General features: G+C 41.1%; 1 protein-coding gene across 5 annotated transcripts; it reads left to right on the plus strand.

Annotated features, from left to right (window-relative positions):
- The first annotated feature begins 5350 nt into the window (after positions 1-5350).
- dcun1d4 (DCN1, defective in cullin neddylation 1, domain containing 4 (S. cerevisiae)) lies at positions 5351-11747 on the plus strand. 5 transcript variants are annotated; one of them, XM_031311960.2, is made up of 11 exons: positions 5351-5456; positions 6788-6858; positions 6972-7011; positions 7218-7305; positions 7544-7632; positions 7796-7866; positions 8266-8357; positions 8511-8619; positions 9107-9211; positions 9370-9472; positions 9597-11747. In XM_031311960.2, exons 1-11 carry the CDS (start codon positions 5438-5440, stop codon positions 9650-9652), a joined length of 843 nt encoding a protein of 280 aa, XP_031167820.1. In that variant the 5' UTR covers positions 5351-5437; the 3' UTR covers positions 9653-11747. The 5 variants fall into 5 exon arrangements, with proteins under 5 accessions (XP_031167820.1, XP_031167822.1, XP_031167821.1 ...); XM_031311965.2 differs by having other exon boundaries at positions 5456-5582; XM_031311963.2 differs by lacking the exon at positions 5351-5456 and adding an exon at positions 5592-6595.
- The last annotated feature ends 446 nt before the right edge of the window (positions 11748-12193 follow it).

Consider the following 12193-nt stretch of genomic DNA (forward strand, 5'->3'; position numbering starts at 1 on the left):
TTTGCAAAAGTATATTGCAGCTGATAATGAGACCAAATGACTTGTGCTTAATCCCTTTGTTGCGCTCCCTATAAGATACTTTGTTCTCCTGCAAATAAGGTGCTACTTGGTCAGATGAAACTGGAAATACGTAAGGATAACTGAAAGAATTGGGAATCATTGTTAGGGACCAATGATTGCTGAGGGATTGTTAAAAGCATTGCTAAGAAAGTCAAAATACTGTATGGTATACACCAGCTAGTTTTGAAAAGGGACCAAATCGCTTTGGTGATTTCCAAATTTCTGCATGGAAATAAACTTGAACTTAAACCAAATGGGATACTTACAAAAATTATTTATTTACAAGTTTACATGTGTCATTATGATATAATGGAAGAACAAGGTTTGAATGTCAGTGCTTTCCCGTTGTAGATGAGCCATGCTACCCAGGGAGAAGGGAAGAGCTATAGAAAGAAAAGCCGTTTTCCGACCAAGTAGTTACAGGAACGTAGTTATAGGAATAGTCCACTTCTAAACAGATCTACTAACTACTCTCCCCCAAAACTGGTTTTTCCAATTGCATTCGCACTGGCCAAGTGGCCATAGGGACTATAGGAGGGTTAAGGGAGTGATGTAAGCACAGCAACGGTCTTTATAGCGTTAAAATCAGAAAACAAATACACCAAAAAAAGTACTAACTAAATACTAAATCTAATGTATATAGCATATTTGTCATAATTTAAACAAGTCTCCCGAAGAGAAACGGGTATCTCTCTCTCCCCCGCCTCTGCCTGCTGCGCTGTGGACGTGTGTGTGTGTGTGTGTGTGTGTGTGTGTGTGTGAGGGCCGGCCAGCCGCAGGACATGCTTGTGGAGTTTAACTCTGAAAAGACAGTTAACCACAGGTTCCCGTTAATTTTATGATGGACATGTGTTGTGATATTTAAACAAACGAACCGTCAACGGCGAAATAAAAGCCTCTTATTTACGAGAGCGGTCTGAGAGACCTCCAGCTCACAGCGAGGTCTCTGAGCATGACTGGCCGAGCGACGAGCTAGAGGCCGGGGCAGGCGCCTGCTGGCTGGCCCCTGCTGGCTGTCGCCTTACTTCATGGAGGTTATCAACTCCGAAAACTTTGAAGCAAATTGTCAATTCGGCATCAATTTTCGCAAGACTGCCTATATTCAAAATCTAAACAGTTAATTTCTCGCCTAAAACGTTGTCAGAAGTGAAATTATTGATGAATAAGATGGTGAAAATTGTTAAAATTGTCCCGTTGTTTGTCTGTCTGTACCGGAAACCCGACCCTCGTTCACCTAGGGTCATATGCTGAAAAGGGAAAAGAGAAAAGACCCTGCCCTGAAGTAGGAGCTGAAAGAGTTACAGGAACTGCGGCCAGAGGGACTTAAAAATCCCCAAATTGGTCCAGTCGGAACACAAGAAAAAAAGGGTTCTAGGAATTTTATGTTCTAGGAACTGCAAAAATCCGTCTGGGTTTGATTCCCACTGCGATACATCAACCAACGTGTCCCTGAACAAGACACTTAACCCCTAGTTGATCCAGAGGCGTGCGACCTCTGACATATATAGCAATTGTAAGTCGCTTTGGATAAAAAGCGTCAGCTAAATGACATGTAATGTAAGAAAGAACGAGAACAAAGTCAAATGATACAATGGTCAGTTGTGTGTGTGTGTTGGATGTCTAGAAGACAATACCTCTGTACCAGAAGCTTTCCTTGTGGCACTCTTTCCAAACCTTTCTCACATCATCTCTATGGACACGACCGTCACCCATGGGACACTGTAAGATGCACATGACAGGTTAGGTATCATATCGCATGGCCCACATCGTCCAGGACAAATCTTTGTTGCCTCTCACCTTCCACTCCCCTTTCACTGCAGCTGGACCAGTAGCAGCTACTGCTTCCCCCGTCTTCACTGTCACAGTTTGTCCAGTTGTTTCAGAACTCATGATGCAATTCTCTGGCTCGTATACTGTATTTCCTCTCCCTCAGTGCCTCTAATCTAACTGCTCCTCCCTATGTTTTGAACACCACCCCACTTGAAAAAACCTACTAGAAGCCCTGTCCATAAAAGAAGCAAATACTGCTTTGGGTAAAAAAACAACTTTTAAGATATAAAATTCAATATAAATTGAATGTACTTATATTTTAAAAGAATAGTCAAAAGATGTTTTCCCATTTGTCACACATGAGATTAAAAACACATTAGGGTCTGCAACGTTCCAGTTTAGGCTCACCTCTGTACACCTATACCCACCTCCAAGTAAGACACACCTTATTTAAAATGTGGCCATTGTTTCTGCTTGTTTATCAAGTATGGGTAGTGGTAAAATATTAGAATCCATTTACGTGTGCAAGTAAGCATGTTGGTCATGAAAACCATTAGACTGAAATTAAATGAAAGCAATCAGTCTTTCTAGTTTTCACAATGTGGGCAGGTCTTGTGAAACTCATAATCCTTACAAATAATCCTTACAATGTATGACACAGCCTTAAAATCCACTCCAACATACAGTTCATCAAATCTGCCTCAAACCCGAGACATACATAAATACATACATATTTCCTTACTTTAACATTGATCTAATTTTACTGAATAACATTCAAACTAAATATCAAAGTATGTTATATACATGTAATCTTTATAGCCTATGTTGTTGAGCAGAGGTGAAAGGAGTACTGAAATATATTAGAAGCATAATACATACTACTACTAGCCAAAGGTCAGGAACTGGTTTATCGTTCCCAGCAACATAGTTATGAGGAGATAAATCAAAGAATGGTTTATTACCACTGATAAAAACTACAATGATGTCAGATTCTGTAATACCGGCCCAGATTCACTGTCTTGCTCAAAGACATTTCCACAGGATTACCTTTACTCTTGTTTAATATGCAGAAATCCCACTATTCATTTTAACCATTGACTAAACTGAATCTTTATATGTCCAAACTATTCTTATTTTCTTGTATACCAAAGCACAAATTCACAAAGCACAAAGAAGTGCCCAGCACAGTATGCCCAGTAAAAACATTGCCCTGTACAGTAAACGTTAAGTCAAAGGTAGGCTATATATAGCCTAATGGATTATGCAAATGTATAAGCAGCAAAAATGCATAAAATGTAATATTATAATGTTTTGTATGTAAACTGTTAACTAGAAACTATAACTGTCAGATAAATTTAGTACAGTAAAATGTACAATATTTCTCTAAGACATTGCAGCGGTCTACTCAGCACGCAGTTCCACTTTGAAGGTAATATGAATTTACTGAAAATGGTGGCATTCAGAGGGCTGGTCTTTTTCATAGACTTGGTCAACTTGTGTTACAAACTCTCAGTCAATGATTCAGTACAGTTTACTGGCCAACTAGTGGACCAGTTAAACAGAATCATATAGGCTAATTCATCTCATGTGTATACCGACACAGGGAGGAGGCCTCGGGGAAGACCCAGGACTAGGTGGAGGGATTATATCTCCAACCTGACCTGGGAACACCTCGGGATCCCCCAGTCGGAGCTGGTTAATGTGGCTCGGGAAAGGGAAGATTGGGGTCCCCTGCTGGAGCTGCTGCCCCCGCGACCCGACCCCGGATAAGCGGACGAAGATGGATGGATGGTGTATACCGACATTAAAACAAAACAAATTGGGGACCAACAACAACAACAGGGTCAGCCCTATGTTTCCACAGTCCAATGGTCCCACAGCCCTATGTTCCCACATTTCTAAGAATTTCTTTTTCACTGAAAATTAGGCCCTATGTTAGGGTTAGGGTTACATTCCATCTGTAGTCCATTGCTACTGGATAATAGGTTGGGTGTAATTGGCTACCAAATTGGGAGAAAGGGGGATAAAATCTGATACAAATTTATGAAAAAGGAAATGTGGGAACATAAGGCCTAATTTTCAGTGAAAAAAAAATTCTTAGAAATGTAGGAACACAGGCACTCTCCCACAACAACAACGTAGCTGGATGTTGAATGTATCCGTTCGTTTTGTCTAATAGTATTAGAATACCAAGGATTTCAAGTCACCTGACAAGTAACGTTAGTGCTTACGGTTGCTAAACTTTATACGGTAACGTTAACTGAAGCATTGGGACAGGATATGCGCACATAATCGACGTCTAATGACCGGTGACAACACGAGAACAGAGAAGGTATGCGCTGCCGTCATTGGGCGTTTTCACACATACCTCATTTGGTCCGGACTTTCGGACTTTTCAGTTTGATCCGAACCAAAATTAGAGGTGTGAAACCTCCCCCGGACCACGGTCCGGATCAAAAGACCAAATTTTGGTCCGACCAAAAGAGGTGGTCTCGGTCCGGACCAAACTGAACCATGGTCCGGTTCGTTCGTTTACAGTGTGAAAGCATTTTTTGGATGGTTCGGACTTTCGGACCAAATAGAAGAAGCTCTGGCAGGCTCTCCTTGTGTTACAAGACCGGGGAATAGCTCCTTTAAGGAATAGCTTGGTGCTTAATGTGTAGGCTACATGAGAGAGTAAGAGTGACGGTGAATGCGCTCAGAGCAGACAGCTGTCGGCTATCAGAGCTGAGAATACATCAGCAGTTTATTTGTTAAGTGGTAGTAAATGTACAGTGTAGGTTTCCGTTTGTCTCTGAATAAATTCTCCAGAAAGTTCCAGCGTCTTGCTTCTCAACATCACAACAAAACAAAAAGAGCCGCGGCAGTCCTCCGACACAGAGAGAGGAGATGAGAGGACGGGGAAGCCCGTCTACAAACCAATCAATTATAAGTATCTGGAGACGCAGCTCACGTATGTGATGACGGCAGGACGTAGTTTTCTCACGTATAGATCTTTAGTGCGCTTGCATAACTGCAGTGTGCAACCAAAACTTACCGGATCAAATGTATACAATGTAACAAAAACATGAACCTTGGTTCGGACTTTCATGTGTGAAAACGCCCGTTGATAGGGTACGGCTTTGATACTACCATCATGGAATGAGACATTTCACCATTCACATTGCCAAACGCACCGCCACTAACCTCCGCCAGGCTGACTTGACATTAACATTAAACGAACCCATTCAACCCAAACAGCAGCGGCTTCTGGGAGGTCTACTTATGACTAAATTGACCAATCAGATTCCATCGTGGGCTGGTTTCAGGCTTGCACGAGGAAATTCTGGTGATTGACGCGCTCATCAAAACGTCTAGACCAATGAATCACAGAGGAAGCGCAGCCTGTTTGGGAACTCGGCCCAATCACATTTCTGTATGGGAGGGGTCTATTTATTTTTCCTCCTTCTTGTGACATGACACCTTTAACAGCCAATCGCCATTGAGCAAAGGCGGAGACCGAACAGCCTCTGTTTCAATCATCGTCCGAGGGCGTGGTTTACGTTGACAAGGCCCGCCTATTGGCCGGTCTCCGGACTTCCCACAGACAGTTGTATGTTTCATAAAAATGCACTCTGATGCGGCAAGTAAGTAGAAACGTTATAGAGGCTTTTCTGCATTCAATTACGAACCTTCACAGGTGCTGCAGAGTTTATCGGAGAGAAGCAAGCAGACGTGTTGTGTTTCCACATCTACTTTTAGCCCGTGTTTCTGTAAGATTAGATGAGAACGTATGAATTCCGTGCCATTCGGGGCTCCCTTTGTATCTGCCAGTGTTGTCTTGGGCGACAACAAAGGATGGATAGCTAGTGTAATTTCAGTTGTTTTGGACATGCAGGGGGTTTAATTTGACAAACCAGTCTTGCTGGAGTTATTTGTGTGTGTGTAGCGTTAGCAGTGCTCAGTCTAAAGCAGCCGACGTTAGTCAAATCCAGAAGGTTTTCGATGGTAATCGCTGCGTTGTGATGTTTATATTCATCATTACTGAGGATGCACTATGCGTTTCAACTCAAACTTAGGATCAACGCAATGCCATTGTAAATAGGTCAATTTTCTGGTCAACTGCGGACTATCACTATCACAGAGAATGAAAATTGTGACGCAGTTGTGTAAAACATCTTTCATTGCCTGCTGCAGCAGTGCTGTCGGGCTTTGCGGCACCTACATCTGCTGCTGCAAAACGTCTGCGCAATGGTTATGTGCCAGTAGGTATATGATGTTAGATTTTTTTAAGACAATATAAATGCATTCTATCAGTTCGGGTAAATGTTAAGGGGGTAGAGGGGGTCTGAAAGAAATAGTTGTTTTGTTAAGGCTTGGGAATTGTAGTTTAGTTTCCCAACTACAGCAGAGGTTTCTACGGCCTCTTTGAAGGAAATGGACTACAACACCCATACGCTCAACTCTCTTGATACTTTGTAAACTCTGTGCAAGTTGCGCGTCTGCACACAATTTTAGGTATGCAGCTAGTGCTATCTGTTCGGCAGTGTGGTTTTTTGTCTGGTTTTTGGCCTCTAGAAATACATTTACAAGCATCGGGATTTGATGACAGCTTTTGAACGGGAATCCATAGATAACATTTGGCGAGAAGGTAGCATGCATGATCAAATATGATCGAGTTTGCAATGCCTTTCGAGGAATGCAGAGAGTCACTCCCCTCAGTCGCGTGAGATGTTTTTCTGTCGTTTCCTGAAATGTAAAACCTTAAAGTAGAAATCTCACGAAAGTAAGTTGAGCATTGTAGAGTCTGTCTTTGGTTACTGGCAAAAAATGAAAACCATAGCTTTTTGTTGATGCTACGATGATGTCACCTTGTTTTCCCCTTGTACTAAGCTTATTAGTTTAATTAGGAGCACAAGGTTGTGTGTTATGCTTTAGTTGAATTTTTGACGTTATCTTTATTTTTTTGTGGAAATAGATTTTCAGCTGAATTCCCACTTGACTACACTGGCGAGCATCCATAAGATCCACCACACCTTGCACAGGCTGGTAAATACATATTGGTAGCTTGTGTACTATATATTATTTTAGGTTTGTGTTAGTGAGTGTGCACTGTGTACACGCGTGTCCAACTCACTAGCATGTGGTATCTGTTTTGATAGAACCTGACAGAAGACGTTGGACAGGATAGCCACCCCTCAGGTAATAACTCGGCTGGTCCCTGTGTGTTTTGTAGTCAATGTACAACACTGTCACCGCTGTCATCACTAGGACAGTCCTGCATGAAGCTACTACCAAAACAATGTCTTTCCTTGAGAGTAGCATGTTTAGCAAGAGAAAATAAGCAGTATCTATGTATTGCTTATAAGTAAGCGCTCCTTCATTCTGTCTTCCACTTCCTTCCCTAGCTTGTTGCTCTAGAGCCATGCCTCCTAGGAAAAAGAGGAGACCCTCTGCTGGAGATGACATGTCAGCCAAGAAAAGTCGCCAGGACAGGTGTGACATCCCTCTGTTAAAGATAAAAAAGGCCACTTCAGTCTGTGTCAGTTAGCGCTTGATTATTGTGGCTTATTAAAGAGGAATGTGTCTGAAAAGTCTTTATTTTTGCAGGTAGGAAAGCCATAATAGAAACAAGCTTTTTTTTTTCAAATCACATTGACTACTTTTGAAATTCTGAACCATGCTTGCAGTGATGCTGCTGAGCTCGTGACTAAAACTTTCTTTTCATCTGCAGCGTTTTCAGAAAACATGAAACGCCACAAATCCGAGAGGAGGAGACATTTTCCAGTAAAAGATGCTTGGAGTGGTTCTATGAATATGCAGGTGAAGTTTTAGATTGTAAAGTATTGTGGCAGCCATCGCTCCACTCGCATCATCATACATTCTTGGTTTATTAGCATTTGACCACTGATCAGTGACGCAGGTTTTTAGCTCCACATGTGAAATGAATGCTCCATGTGGCTTCACATTTGTCTGTCTAAAATAGGCTGTGATGACGTGGTGGGTCCAGAGGGCATGGAGAAGTTCTGCGAGGACATTGGAGTGGAGCCAGAGAATGTAAGCAGATTTCTTGCATTTTGGTTACATCTGTCTTGTCGCAGTTTGGTCGCTTTTCTATTTCTGGTCGCCAGTCAAACAAAGCAAGTAATTTGGACACCCTTTTGCTGTGTTATGTGATGGGCATTTCTCATGATTTGATGTTTAATAAAAATGAAAAGTTAGCATCATAATAATAATAATAATAAATTAATAATTATTTATTCACAAAAATGCACAAGCCCAATTTCAATTTTGAGTCACTACTTATTCATGCCCATTCTTTATTTCAAGGGTTATTAGAGTAAGTTGTTGTCTGATTTTTGACATGTAATAGACTTGTCATTTCAGTTGATAGATTGACTCGTCTTCTATTTAAGGATGTCTGTAGCTATAAAGGGTGTTTGTGTCCGTGCCCAGGTCGTGATGCTGGTTCTTGCTTGGAAGCTGGATGCCCAGAGTATGGGATATTTCACTCTCCAGGAGTGGCTTAGAGGCATGGGCCTACTACAGTATGTCATCTCCCTATTTATTTATTTATTTTTTTGTATTTTTGCATGCTGTTTTCAAGATTGTAGATTGTTTGTATTTGCTCTGTCTCTAGTCATGTCTTTATAGAGTGCCCTTGGTATTCAGTAGGTCTAACACTTGTCTGTTGTTGTCAGGTGCGACTCCACAGAGAGGCTGAGGAACTCGCTCGACTACCTGAGATCTGTCCTAAACGACAGCACCAGTTTTAAGCTCATTTATAGATATGCCTTTGATTTTGCTCGGGTGAGTCAAGCCAAGTCTTTTCTGCAAACATGCTCCCATACACAGCGCTTAAAACAATTCAGTTCATGTGAATAGTGATGTTCCTGTAGGAAACAGTTGTTTGCTAAGTGTGCCTGAGTGACATTCTTACAATGTCCTATTCAAGCCAATGTTCACAACAATCTTGATGTTTTGAGGTCAAGATCATTTTCCAGTTTGACTTGGATTGGGAAACCACTTTATACACAGTGTGTAGCCTATTTACATAGCCTGTCTTGATTGAAGGAAAGCAACTCGCTCTGTTGTAGTGAATGAATACATGTTGCAGTGACTGTGATAACAGTGTTATATTTTATTCTCAGTAACAGCAGTGAGTTAAGGAATTCAGCTCAGTTTGTGTATTGGGCTAATGTTGCTGGTAATGATATTGCTAGACTGCTCCTCTGTTTAAAGTGTGGTTGACATTTTGCATTGATTTCATGAAGCTGTGGGTGTTTTGATTGGACAGGAAAAGGATCAGAGGAGTTTGGACTTGAACACAGCCAAGTGCATGCTGGGACTTCTTCTGGGAAAGACGTGGCCTCTGTTCCCTGTGTTTAATCAGTTTCTAGAAGTAAGCGTCACAAATGCCCTCTACAACATTTGACCAAATCAAAGATGTCCCATACAGTAGTTGTATATAAGGTTGTTTCAATTCCCGTTTGGCCTTAAATGGGGTTGTTGAAACTAAAAAGTTGTTGTACTGTAAACTGTCTGTTTACTATTCCTCAGCAATCCAAGTACAAAGTCATCAACAAAGACCAATGGTGCAATGTTTTAGAGTTCAGCAGGACAATCAACCTGGACCTCAGTAACTACGATGAGGACGGTGCCTGTAAGTGAACACATATCTACACATAAACATGACAACAGTGCTTCATGTGAATGTTAATGTTGAGTCTTAACACAAATAAGTGTTTGTTTTTTTTAATCTTCTGCTCTCTTATTTTTTTTATCAGGGCCTGTTTTGTTGGACGAGTTTGTGGAATGGTACAAGGAAAGACAAATGTCATAGGTGCAGAGCGAAATGGAAGGAAAAAAAAAAGAATACAACTGTGACAATGACGACTATGAGAATCAACAACCAATATGTACAACAATACAAATATGGTAAAGCAGTGACTGTGGGTGCTTCCTGGTAGAGGAGGGGTTCTGTGGGTGGGCTAGGGTGGGGCCACTGGGTTTGCAGCCTGGGCGCATGCTGCCCAGAGCGCGGAGGCGGAGGGCTGCCATTGTGGAGTTGTGTTCCCTACCGAAGTTGCATAGTGGGCAAGCTTGCAGCAATCCCCAGTGGCATTGCTCTCTCTCACTGTGACATGTCATATTGCTGTCTGTGTTAGGATAGCATGGTATCATACGTGGATGATGGAAGCAAAATGGTATTGGTAGGAGAACCACTCCTCACCCTTGTCTTCAGCACAGAGAACCCAACAGTGACCATTCATGCATTGTGTCTGAGTCTTAACAGGGTCACTTTGAACCTGGGCACCTTCAATATTGTATGTCTGTGCAATGAACTTGACTTGAGCTTTTCTGGACATATGGCACTAACTATCGTTTTTCATATTTTGAGTTGGATAGGAGTTCTTCAAGAAGCACACTGTGTCAAAATGGTTTATCGCAGGTCTCTGGTGCCTGTGCAGTTTACTGTTGATTTGTGCCAGTGATTCCTCTTCAGTTTTTGTTCCTTCCTGCTGTTTTGCTCAAGCTAATGCTAACAGTTTGCTAACCCCCCTGCAAAGGCTTTAGACCTCATAACACCAAACAAATCAGCATTGCTGCTTACTAACTCTTATTACAGTACAGCGGTGAGCCACTAGTGCTCTGATCAGCATTTATTGGTCCGATAACCGATTTATGTATCTACGTTGTGTAGGTAAGAGTATTATTGTGCCTCAAAACATGGAAGTCACTTTGTGTGTCCCACACACAAACATACCAACAAACCCAAATGTATATACACACACACACACACACACACACACACACACACACACACACATATGCTCATGCACACACAGACACACTGAGTGATCAGGGATTACTTCAGGATGAATTCAGACTGTTTGGGCTGTGTTATAAGTTGACATAGAGCTTGTTGGTGTCCATTTTGTCTTGATATGTGGCATCTGTTTTGTCCTCCTTAGTCCCAGGAAAGTTTCAAGTCTCCACTTACTAGTAGCATCTCTCCCAACACTGACAGTGTTAATATAAGTACAGTGGAAGACCAGTGACCCTCTCAGGACGAGGTCCTTAAGGCTTGAGTAGAAAGGTAGGTTTGCTGAAAGCGTTGCTTTGTACCACCCGTAGGATCTAATCAAAACAATGGACACTGACGGTTTGGAACTGTGATGATGCTATGCTGTTCTTTTTTGCCTAGTATAATGTTCTTGTAACACATGTATACATTTTTGTCTTTGGCTGTGGTGTAATGCTGAATCGTCAGATTTAATATTTGCATGCATGCTCCAACAGAGCCTTTTGTGAATGGATGAGATTTTTTGAAAACATTTTTCAAAAGCGTTTTTATTTTGCACAAGAATTTGTGCAAGTGTTTTGTGCTTAATTTGATATTCACGATCATGTTATGTTAATTTTGATGAAACATGATTGTGTCTATAGAAGACCTGGAACACACCTGTAACCTCACGGTGGAGCAGGAGTTCCCTCCTGCATTTACCCCATCTCACACATGCTAAAAAGTTTTAGGTAGCTGCAGCCAGTATACAGGATCTAATTTAATTTATTTACTCAGTCATGACACATAAAACACACATTGAAATTTGTTGTAAAGATAAAATATTGATCGTGTCATTGAAATCCCCTGCAGCATTGAAATCCCCTGCAGCTAAAATTCTATGAAAGCCTGGACATCATTGTCATTCCAATGTATCGACCATCGGCATCACATCTATGATTGAGGTAGTTGTTGGATTGCTTACCAAATACTGTGTAGAGATCAATGTTTTAGTGTTCTCCCATGACAATGCAGGAGGATGAACAGCCTTGTCCCGACTGTATATATGTATGTAAACTATGTAAGTGTCTTTATGTCTGTTTTCACTATAACCTATGTCTATATACATAAATAAAAAAGGTTTATTAACTTACTGGCTTATATTTGGGCTCTCAAATTAATAGTTTATCCATTACAAAAAGTACTGTCATTATTACTTATTTCTACAAATGAGGGCTCTGCATTATATTGTTCAACGATGGTTTTATTAAGGTCTCTTAAAAAGTACTAATAATACATGACCATTAGGATGATATGGATTCTCATTGCAAAATTGATTACAGGGAGACCTCTTTGTGATGATTTTTTAAAAGCGATTTACAGAAATAAGGCAAATTTGAAAAATACTTTATGATGCCTTCTACTACTGCACTCTACAACAGTTCTACACAAACTCATATTTACATTTCATTTCAAGCCTAATACTTGTAAAATTCAATATACTTCACAATATTTGCGTCAAACGCTGGCCAATTTAAGATCAGACAATGCCAATCATGCTTGTTTTCATCAGTGTTAAGGGCGCAGTGACTTTTTTTA

The sequence above is a fragment of the Sander lucioperca genome, chromosome 11 (assembly GCF_008315115.2).
Source record: "Sander lucioperca isolate FBNREF2018 chromosome 11, SLUC_FBN_1.2, whole genome shotgun sequence".
Classification (NCBI taxonomy): domain Eukaryota; kingdom Metazoa; phylum Chordata; class Actinopteri; order Perciformes; family Percidae; genus Sander; species Sander lucioperca.